The sequence below is a fragment of the Myzus persicae genome, unplaced genomic scaffold (genome assembly GCF_001856785.1).
Source record: "Myzus persicae strain clone G006 unplaced genomic scaffold, MPER_G0061.0, whole genome shotgun sequence".
Classification (NCBI taxonomy): Eukaryota; Metazoa; Arthropoda; class Insecta; order Hemiptera; family Aphididae; genus Myzus; species Myzus persicae.
The window spans coordinates 133,583-146,317 of record NW_019103412.1 but is presented as its reverse complement, the minus strand read 5'-3'; the positions used below and the strand labels follow the sequence as shown (position 1 = coordinate 146,317).

General features: G+C 30.9%; 1 protein-coding gene across 4 annotated transcripts in view; it reads left to right on the top strand.

Annotated features, from left to right (window-relative positions):
* The window catches only part of LOC111034416 (triple functional domain protein), a 101,238-nt gene that overhangs the window by 59,343 nt on the left and 29,160 nt on the right, over positions 1-12,735 (top strand). For all 4 annotated transcript variants that reach the window (XM_022315648.1, XM_022315647.1, XM_022315646.1 and 1 more), the window contains one exon: positions 5,051-5,267. In XM_022315648.1, the coding sequence (XP_022171340.1) occupies positions 5,051-5,267 (217 nt within the window). The remainder of the gene's footprint in view (positions 1-5,050; positions 5,268-12,735) is intronic.

Here is a 12,735-nt window from a genome sequence, read left to right as displayed (position 1 = left end):
TTATTTACTTACAAGTATCCATTAACCTCGAAGTATAATATTTTATTTATGAACAGTATATATAATATATAATATATAGAGTATTGGTGAATGATATTATATATTAGGTATAGCATAATATATTGTATTGATAAGTTTTATTCTTTTCAGTAACTTTTTTTATGAAGTAATTAATAAATGCGTTAGTTATAAGTTACATTTTTTCTTTACACGTCTTGTATGAAATTAATTTTAATAAAAAAACCCGTATCACCGTTTTTATTATATATTATAATATAGTTCTTGAATGTCAACAGTCTTTCAGTAGTAAAACATTTTCTCATGTTATCCATTCGAGCATGATGTTGAATTTCGCGTATTATAAACTTAAAATTGTTCAGTGAATTTATTAACGTTTTAAATTGTATATAATATAATTTTTTCCCTGGAATTTTGATTTCTAGATCCCTTAAAAGGTTAAAACCAATTTTTTTTATAAATATAGTATATATAAAAAAAGGTAATGTTTAAAAATCCGTTTCGCTGGTCATCTGTATAATGGTCCTTAAAGTTATATAAAATTGTATTCATAAAAAAAATGTAGTAATAATAATAACTCTTGCGCATATAATATTACCTGTTATTATTGTAATGCTCAATGTATAACGTTTAACCAAACAGACTATATTTTTGTTATGCTTGGCAAACAATGGGATCAAACTTTCGAAACATTTATTACCGTTGAAAAACTCGTAATTTGTCTACAACTCCCACGGCTGAAGTTGAAATTTAACTGTCGTACTTCCTACTTGACGGTTTTCTATATATAAGCTTCATTATATTGTATACCTATCATTCGTTCATAAAGTATAACAACAATTCCTGGGTTCAACGATAGTTTAATTTGTACGTTTATTATTAAAATATATTTTAAAAATTGTGGTGATATGTGAAATAAACATATATTTTAATGTTATTGTCTACCATATTAATTGTTATATGTAACCTATACAATATATATGTTATAATACCTTAACATATGACAATATGGTATAGCATTTTCTATACTGGATTATAGGTATAATACAGTTTAATGATAATCGTAATTAAAATTTTTTTATAACTCACATTTTTACAAACACCAAGAAGTACCTATACATCATATTATAGATGTATATGCACACACATATGTATATATAATATATATACATTTATATGTATCAATTAAAGCGTTATTCATTAATATTATTTATTATATATTTGCACACTACAAACATAAAATATTTTTTATCTTAATATATACATTATCACAAATATTTTGTTATGTTTGTATGGAACATAAATTGTATCATTTTGTAATTTTGTGGAAAGCTTTGCGTTATTGGGATAGTGTATATTATAATATGTCAGAATATTTGTAATTTTATGTTCAGCGTTTTTACCTTTGAAGCAAAAGTTTACCCCTCGAGAATTGGATGGGAATAGTTGTTAAAGGATCTATATAGTTTATAGAATACCTCGTGCACTTGAAAATTCTACGTGAATGTTTTATTACTTTTTAAATAAAAGGAGCATACAAAATTTACTCCACTTTAAATTTTATTTCATAAACCCGATTATAATATTGTATAATATAGCCTTGTAGCTTCAGTATATATTATAATATAGTATATCTAGTTGGGTCAAATTTCATCTTACTATATTTGAAGTAGTTACTGTAAGGTTGGGTGTAGGTATACGCATATGTAACGATTTAATTCGTGTTTATTGCCGTTAAGAGCGTAATATTAATTATAAGTGAGCTTTTAATTTATATTTTTATCAAACTGATATTTATCGATTCTAATAATGCTTATTATTGCGTATCAATATTATATGTACATAATAAATATATATGCCCTCTATTTCTATTGTTCTTGTAAATATAGGTATGCAAATCGTGAAACTATGCATACGCCTATAATAAAGCAAATATTTTAGAAGTGGAATGCCGTCGACTCGCCATCGTTTTCCATGCATAAAAGTTGTATCGTTATAATATCTTTTGAATTTTAAAATAATGTAAACGAGTTTTGAGTGGATAATGATTTAACAAATTAAAATTTACGAGTATGGAAATGCGTTTATTCGTTGTCGCTGTTACTGCAGGTATGGAATGATCTATGTCCTATGATATTGTTAGATACGATGATGATATATTATTTAATAGATTCTCGTCTCATTCGATTATAAGTATATAATATACTATTATATTTATATAAGTATACAATACACAATACACTAATCGAATCTCGGGTAGATCTTTCAGCGCTTGCATGTATATACAAATATATATATATATACCTGCGCAGCTGGATCGATTTGTATTAAATCGGTGAAAATTTCAATGAATATAATGCTTGCTTAGCCTGGAATTCGGACGCATTCCCAGATATCCGAGTGCCAGCAGCTAGCTACGCTTATATAATATTATATATGATAATACTTTTTATAGGAAGGTAGTATAAAAAAAACGCATCCCAACGTTGCTTTATATTATCCTCTCGTCGTGTAGTAATTTATTTTATTTTGTACGATCGGATATCCTTTTTTGTACAGTTTTATGTAGGTATAATATGCTATATAATAATAATTTATGTTGGGGGAGTGTTTGTGTATTATAAAATATCGCATCGCCGTATATATACGTGAATTGAGCTTTTGTGTATGTAATAGAACAGTATACTATTGTTGCTAACATTCAGGATTTTGCTGCACAGGTGTCCAGTGAACAGCGCGTACCTATTATCTACAATGTAGGTTCTGCATCATGATGTACATATATTTATGCACTTGACCCGTTTCAAAATCCCTTTGACCGCATAAAACCGTATTCGTTTCGATCTGCTGAACATTGTCATTATTATATTATTATACTTTATTTTCCTTAGTTTTCCGTACTACACATAATTTCACCTGGTGCTCGTGGTGCATTAATTAATGTCGTCCACGATTTAAAATCTGTATACAGCATATAATATATATATATATTAGTCATATATTATACTATTTCAGTTATGTACATTATAATTTATAAGCCTCTAGTGGCTTTTCAGGTTTTACTGTAGACGGGGGACAACATTTTGACCGGCCCTTTTAGAAATGATCAATGTTTTTTCTTTCCGTGATTTTTCCTTTTCACAATGTATATATACAATATAATTCCTATATTTTGCAACTACCGTTCATTGCAATGGCGTCATATCATTATTTTGTATTTTTCGCTCATACACTATAAACTACAGAATAATGTTTTTAATTTATTATGGATAAACAACAATTTGAATATAATCATGCGGTGATAAATTTTGATCACAACTTTTTTCTTTTTTTGATGATGCAGTCTGATGACCAGTCAATCCAAAATATCACAACCGTCGACCAGTAGAACTTAAATAATATCATATTAGATCTCTTTAATGTTCTCTTTATTCCCAATAAATTACGCTTTTGTAAGCACTGCAGTTTGTACTTGTTAAAAACAGTCATTATATATATTATATATATTATATTATAGAAGTGTTTGTTAAATATATTGCACCAAAGAGTTGTTGAGGGATAAAAATTTATATTTTAAAAATCCGTATTATTGCGCTAGTAGGGTATTAAATAGAGAAAAAAAATGTCCCTGAGTAGCCAAATTCTGCCTAACAGTGGGAGAGGCAAAATTGATGTATTTTAAGTTCATATTTTGGAATTATTTTCTTCTGATACTTAGAAAAACTACTAGAGAATTATTCGTCCAAAATCGTTGTAGCTTTATATAAGATAACTAACAAGTAACAACTCTAATAAATCTCTGCTTTGTAATTTTGATTCATAATATAGGTATAGAAATTACATTGTGCATATTTATGATGCCGAGTATCAAACTATTCTGCTAAACGTTCTTTTAGGTAATGCTAAAAATAATTAAATCATAGGTGTGGTACATTTATAACTAATATATTAAGTATATATAAAAGGGATACTTGAAAGTTGACTTAATCGACTTCTGATACTCTTAAATATATGAAGAGGGTGTTAGGCAAATTCGCTCTATAGATCTCCAAATTATAGATTTTATAAAATATTATGAATATTATCTATATTTTGCCAAATATATTTAAAAAGACGCCTCATCAAAATATGTCCGCGAACAATATCCTCGAAAAACATGTTTTCGAGTTTCAAGAATATATGGGTTACCGAGTGGTTTTATTGTAATAAACTTAATAATACCTATAAACAAAATTGTAGAGGAGATTAAAACCTGGTTCAATAAGACTCCGGATTTTTGATTTTCGTAGTTTTAAAAATAACTGTCGAAAAAAGTAAAAAGCGGCCATTATTAAATATGAGATATCTTACGAAGTTTTAAAGATATCATAAATCGGGCTTCTTATACGGAACTAGATTTGTATCTCCTCTACGATTTTTTTTCCTAGGTTTTATTACAATTAAACCACTCAGTAACCAATGTACTTAGAACAAGCAAAGTATGTTTTATTATAAGATCGCAGAAAATTATGGCCGACTGGTGCTGTAACACATGGCTAACAACTCTATCTCTTGAGCGTTGTATGTCGACACATTTTTGTGAGATGTCCTCTTAAGTATATTATTAATTATACTATTAACTTGCTTACTCTACACTTTTTAAACTTAAATTAGTACCTACTTATTCGAGTTTGTAAACTAAATTAGTATACCTGCGTACTTAAAGTTCTATCTAGTTAATTGATTCATTAATTAGAATTATTTGATTTTAATTTTTGTTTGGTTTTGGTGATTGGGTAAGTTTATATAAGTATGAATATATGATATTAGGGAGGTCGTATAAGAAGTTTGATATAAACAATATAATATAATATACGTACAGTATTAAAAAACGTATAGGTACTTACTAAGAGTTTGAATATATCTATATATATCTATATATAGTTTATAAACTATACTTAAATATATTATATTGATATTGCTTAGCAAGATTTAGGTACTATTCTGTTTTTCACTGTGTTATAAGTTATGTACCTATGCTTTTTGTTTACAGAACTCGGGTGTGGAGATGACCTGGGTGATCGCGGATTTTACGGCCACGGCCGCCGGTCAGGTGACCGTTGCAAAAGGCCAACAGGTCGAGCTCCTGGACTGCTGCGGCGGTACGAGTGAAATGGTTTTGGTGCGGGTACCGTCCGACTGTACCGAAGGAATGGTGCCGCAAATTGTACTCAAGCAACCACCGTCACTCAAGTCACCGCAAGCCACAGGTAAGGAAAAACAACATTCATATTATAATAGATATAAATTTATACATGAGATTAGGCAAGGTCGTAATGAAGGGTGGATATACGAAAAGTAAGAAGTATGGAGGAGGCTATACAATTCCCTTGATGTGTCATATAAATGGTACATTGATACTTAATTAGATAATTGATGGAATAAGGAGTATTGTACTTTCAATATTTTAAAGCAGTTATATACCCACAATAGTTAAAACGTGCATGTTTTATAACTTTTTACGTACAAGTATACCAAGTACATGCACCTACGTCCTATACCAAGTGAATTTGAATTATGCATATTTTTTGTTAAGCAAATATCCCTACTTTTTCAATTATATATCTGCCTCTTGATTCAGTAATCATTATTTATGTGTTATGTGGTATATCCAGCCTACAGGTATGCTGGAGGTAGTATAGGTAACATGATATTTATGCCGTGTGAAATTCAGTTGATCGTTCTGTATAGTGGTGAGGATGTCGTCGTCCCTACGTCACATTCTCACACACGTATTTTACATTTATATTTTCTACGCCATGGTGTGTAAGACTTTTACTGATATAATGGGCAGATGAGAGAACTCTCGTGACGTCTCTGTTGCACAAGACGTGGCATGGTACAGCATTTAATCTATTCTGTAATTTTAATGTATAATTAGAGACGACAGGTTACTGATCACTGCTGCTTATATTTATGTGTAGGTTACTGTAGAGCTCTTACAATTCACGACACCGTGTAATTAATGTAATTATTATTAAAAATAATGTATATCATATATTATATTAGGTATTATAATTATTGCTGCTGCTACTTCTACAATATTAAATATAGAAACATGTTTGTCAAATAAATCCGAATAAATAGATGCCAGTAGTTGGTTATCTGCTGTTAGTCATTTTTGTTAAATTAATTATACACACTATATCGATTACGAGACACCTTCTTAGTAGGCACTTAGATGTTCTCGTATTTTGTTTAAAAAGTCTGAGCAATGACAAATAAATTAGTAATCTGCAATTAAACGTATACTTATATATAAATAATATATATTTATATGTATATATATTATGCTCTAACAGCGAATACATAAATTATTCCCTTTACCATTTATGATTTAAAATGCTTATTACTATGTATTCTCGATTTGCTACGTGTAAATACGAGTTGTGTTTATATTTGTAAACTAGAGCACGGGTGTGAAGAGTGTTTTGATTACATATCTTGTACTATTGATTTAAAAAAATTTAAATTTCATTTGTAAATTTTTACTAAGTGCATAAATATTATGGACACATAATATCATAATTTATCCTCAACAAATTTCAATGTCAACTTGTTTTTATTTATTTTTGTGATTCTAATATTGACACATTAAATGCATATTTGAATATGTCATGAGAAGTTGTTTGTCTTTTTTGTGAATTATCATTGTTCTTGTAATAGTGTGAAGGCACTAGGAATTAGCAACTACTTATGGTCAGTGTTGTTGTACAAAAAAGGAAACTAGCATAATAAATTTCTACAATGAAATTTAATATTAGTCCCGACATGGCGCGACCCCATTTCCTTTTATCCCATCGATTTCATCATTGTTATTTGTATAGATATCCAAAGAGAGTCAATAATTATTAATAATGATTTATTGCTTATATTTTGTAATTTGTTATATTTCCGCAATATCGTATCATCGAGAATTGATAATTATACATTTAATTACACGGGGTTTCTTTCAAAAATTAAATAAAACTATTTTGTAAATCAATTTAAAACTACGGGAGTAGAACATCTATAATCTATTCCAGTATCCTCACATATAAATAAAGCACAGTAGTGCATAAACAGTAAATGCAATATTATACTCATCAAAGCCATTTTATTGAATAATATATGAGTTCAAAGTTTGTATGTTTTATTATTTTTTTTAACTTTAAACGTTCATTAATTCAGTATGCATCTTTTGACATAAAAAATATTTATTATTAGACAATTATAAAAATAAACTGTTCCCACGTTTTGACTTAAACCGTGTTTTAAGTAAGCTAATTTAAAAAAAAACACTTTCATGTATATCCTGCCAAGTTTTTAATTCAGATGCTTTAACAAATAAGGTTGAATTTTTTTATGATTTTAGTTTAGTACCTAATGACTAATTTGATTGTATTTTGTGGTATTCGACTATCTTGTTTTTTGTTATAAAGTTAAACGCCACCACTGTCTATACTGCGGCGGCGTTATAATATTGTGTTGAGACTTTAAACCAGATTACATCGAACGGAATTTTTCAATGTCGTTTACCTAATAGTTTATATTTGTAAACAGTGTGTATGAATTAAAATTCCAAACCTTTCCAATTATAACTTTGACGAGAACTGATAATAACGTCCGTCGTGCAGTGTCCGAGTGCAGTAACTTCAGTATCCAAATGTATTCAATAGTTTACGTTTACGTTGTAAATCGATCGAACAAAGGTCGAAAACGTGTTGGCTTTTCGTGTATAAATTGCTGTGTCAGTTTTAAATATTTTACTCACAAAAAGGTGAATACTTGCAGACAAAACGATTTCAACGTTAGCCAGGTGTATCGTGTAAAAGGTAAATTTAATTCCAAATAGTGAGGTTATTGTATCATTTTCTCTTCTTCAATAACTGCAGGCAGGTGAGTGTTTGATTTTTTTTTGCTTTCGTGTGTCATTTTACTTGTTAGGAACGTGTCAACTCGTTGGTATAATAATTATAATTATATAATATTTTATATCGTTGATTTAAATTTCTTAAATAATATTTTTATTATTATTATTAATTATTATACTTTTATTACTAAACTAAAAGTTTTAGATTGATAGTATTAAGAACCTAGGTGAGGAAATAACCTCCGCGTGTGCTATTTCTCGGAAACGGCTGTAGACTAGATTTTTTAAAAATGTTTTCAACTTTTGACATAGTTTATGTCTGTAGAAATATTACCGTTTATATGTAGAATTCGAGTTAAAAATTGTAGTTCTAACCTGAATACCTGATATCTTTTTTTCGTTATCGATCTCGTTCCTCCAAGCACGTGTACAGTTATACGCGGAGTACGGAAGAACCGCCATAACCTCGTAAGTTATATAAGAGGTATTATAGCCTTATATATAAATGTACCTATGTCCCGTTTAATCGTGTAATCTGTACGACTGTCAAGAAACGAATCCCGAAGTGTCACGGTTATAAATATATTCGCAATCACATATACGTGACAGTCGTTATTTTGACGACAATGATCACTATCGGTATCGAGCATCGGCATTAGCACCGATATGGTCTTAAAATAGGGTGCGAATGGTATGATAGGTTGAATAGATAGGTATAGGAGAGTGTTCCCTGCCGACCTCACCCACCCATCGTCCAATCAAATTTATATTTAAGTAATAGAAACGTTTAAAAATTGTTTAGTTAACTCCACCATAATTAAAATCGTATCGACTATTATAATAAGCTACCTCCGCGTAGTCCGCTCATCCCCCAAGTCCGCAGTATAGCGTCGTCAAAAACTCAGTTTGTTCGAGCTTGCCGCGTTCGCAGTCTTAACCCCGCTCTCGTGGTCTCATTCTTCCGTGGTATACTTATACCTTTAGTCTTTACTAACGTCTAACATACTACAGCCTTTCTACGCGTTGTGCTGTCTTCTGTTTTATAATAACCGCTATTTCATGACATTCCATGAGGCGAATTTATATATTGTGTAATGATTGTACGGGTACGATTTGTTGTTGTCCCGAAGCCGCCACCACCCATATTCCCGACGGACTAGCCGAAGAATTTCAGTCGAGCCTCAAGCAAACTTAATTGATTGCTGCATTTGTCGCATCGCTGTTACATACTATATTTTTAAAAATATATTTATAGTCCATCACTGCTGTCCTCTCAATTCACACATACGCGTACATTATATTTCTGCCGATGGTATACAATATTATAATAACAGTGAAGTGGTAGAAATCTTCGAGTATCGCTGAGTGTGGGTTAACGAGTGGAAAATAATCGAGTGAATATAAAATGGTGACAAAAAGATGAATACAAAATTAAACCCACATTTTTCGTCTCAATGGACGGCAACTAGCTGTGTTGCAACAGTAGTAGTACCCTTATCGAAAACGTATATTTGACATGTCGAAATGAAACCATTTGACTTACACCACTGCCTATATAATATATAATTTTGTTGTTATAAAGCCAATATTCAGTGAAAAGTATACAATATTGAATCTTCGCTTTATAATTTATAGTATTTGAATACAATACTTATAATTTTATTTTATTTATAATATTGATACCTTGTGGATGTAGTATCGTTGAATGGAAAATAGATTGGGGGAGGGCCCTATAAGCCGGCTTATAAAATGGGGTACATCTCTGCTGCGCGGGTACTTGAATTGTATAACTTTATAATATGTTGTCAGTGTCGTTACTTCAGTAACTAGGGCAGACTTACCGATTTTCCGACTTGGGCTTTGTGTACGGGTGAAGGCAAGGGGTAAAATGCTGAATAAAAGATTGTTACAAATGTAAGAGTTGATATCCTCTGCTACCCCCCAGCAAAAAAAACTGAATAAAGTAGCGTGATTCGTCGGACTCATATATTATATTAATGTAGTATTTCTTGTTTCTATATAAACTAATTGTACGTATTAATAATATTTATTCTGTGACATGTTTTACGAAATCTTATTAGAATGTGTAACATGTATGGATACCCCTAAGATTTTGGTCATGTCGTATTTATAAAATACATCCGAGTTATTGAATAACACATTTTTAAAAGAAAATTTACTATTTTATTGTTATTTGTCCATGATATATTTATCCATTGTGTAGGCGTGGCAAGCTATTTATATAATATTATTTTTAATATAGGTATCTAAATTGTGAACATCGGTAGCTTATTTTATGAAGAAAAAAAATGGAATATACTTTTAATTTCATTGAGTACCCATTTCTACAGAGATTATGAGTTCAGAATCTTTGCGGTGGTATAGTAGTAGAAATATTAGTAGTAATAATAGTAATAACTATACATAATATATTGCGTATACAGTATTTTAATGGGAAAACTAAATTAAAGGGATGAAGTGAACTTATTTAAAATTAAAATTAAATTTCTATGGATTTGTTAAGCTCCTCGTTTGTTATGCATAAGTGTTCCGGGTTTCGCGCTACCCGCACACCACTCAATCGACGCATCATTTTACAATTTACACAGCTATATAATAATAATAATTTAGGTATCAAGGTAGCTATAATATTCCATTTACCGAGTAAATATACTACTGAGTATTTATAGTGATAAAAAATATTGATTATGATTTATAAATTAAAATCGATGAGAAAAAATTAATGATTGCATAAGATTTATGCAGAAACAAATACGTAGGCAACGTTAAAATATTTGTTTTTAAATATACATATGCGTCGCAAAAGTAAAAGTTTTAAAACAATTTATTACATATTTTGTTGGTGTATGATAAATGTCTATCTTTAGATGTAGATCTAGCCGTTGTTTTACAAAAGGAAAATTGTAATAGACTTGATATCGTCTCGGTGGCGATGATGCTATAATTGCAGTCGTTGTCGTCGTTGTTGTTACAAGACTCGTGTTTAAAATGTAAACTTTCCGCAGCCGCTTTACCGGTGATACGCACGGTGGATTGACTTAAGACTGTTTACGTTAGCTTAAAATTGTTATACACGGGAATATCTGCGTGATAAACCAGGAAATATCTTAAGAAATAATATACATTTTTAAATAAAAAATAAAAATACTGACAATACTGTGTTCTTAAATGCTAAATAAATATTAAAAATGTTGTATTTCCATGCCATTTCTTGCTAAGTTTGTAACAAAATTATCACTGTGTATAATATTGCATTATTGTGTGTGGTTACTTCACAGTTCACACACATTTTTTCGTATGATACTATACAAAATTATGTTTTGCATTTGTGCGTTTGTGCGTCATGTCCGTGTAACGATTATCGACATCCAGAAAATCGCATGAAATTGTGACGTTCGCCCCTGTAATTTGTAATATAATTTCTGATAGACTGTGGTACGTATCGATGATATCCTAATATCCTTTATAATTTCTGAACAACGAACCGTTGAAACTTTGATTTTGTTATTTCTACTCACAAACGAATCGGTGTTCGGACGTGTTGGCAAGGGATAAAAAAGAACGAGATCAAATACGTCCGAAGGTCAGGGTCATTGCGGTGCGTGGTTGATGAGAATACGGTGGCAGCGGAGGAGGCTGCACTGCGGCCGCAGTCAAATCGATGGAACAACCGCGACGACGAAACGCCGCTCGGCTGCGCGCCGCGTGCTCCCGGCGGCGCGACGTGTATCGCTTCCGGCGCCGTTACTGACGGCGCGACGTTCCCGAGACGGTCGGCCGTAACGACATCGCGAATCGTCGTTTTCGGCCGGTTACAACAATGATATTATTGAGCCTTCGCCGCCGCCTTGTGATCACATTATTATTTCGCAAGCGCACTCACTCACCCAGTCCCCCGTCGCGACTGTCTATACATATAATGCCTATGTATCATTAGGCTCCAGCGTAAAGGCCCCCCCCCCCCTATGCACGGTGATTATTATTATTATTATTACTTAGTATTTTATATCGTGATCTGAACCAAACATAAAAAAAATTATAACTAATTAACATCTGGTTCAAAACTCGATTTTTACAGGTACATGGATATTATTCTAAAAGTATATTCTAATTTGGAATATGAATGTATGGTGTTTTAAAAAAAAGTAAAATGACTTAATTAAAAAATATTATGATAAAAAACCCACATATTTTAAGGAAGTCAATAAATTATTTGTTAAAAACTTTTTCAAGTTGGCAATAAATAAAAATATACCACTCGGGTAATAATCATGTAGTCAAGAAACCATATTGTAAGTATTTTTTTAAGACTATATTTTTGTGGGGAGGGGGTGGGTAGCATATACATTATGGCTAAAAAAAATATTTATATACGAATGAAACGATGTACATAATATATAAGTCACGTACAGATGTCAAATGTATATAACGCAGTATATAAGTATAAAGGAAAAAGTTTTATCGCGTTGACATCGCAATTTTCGTCCGTCCAATTTAATGTATTATATTCGTCAATACGTATATATTATGCAAACGACTATTGTACTTACATATTATATTACCATTACATGCGTATATTGTATATAGGTCGGCCGCATGGTCTTCTTGAATAAAACGTTTATATCTGTTTAGCTTTAATACTCCATCTCATGTGATGGTATACGCGTGGTTTCGGTTAAATCGCGTGCACTGTATTGATGACCATAGATGTTATTTTATTGTTTGTAATATATTGTATAGTTTATGTCGTATACTCGTAATATTGCAAGTAGGTAGGTACATAATATATTTATATTCCTACATAG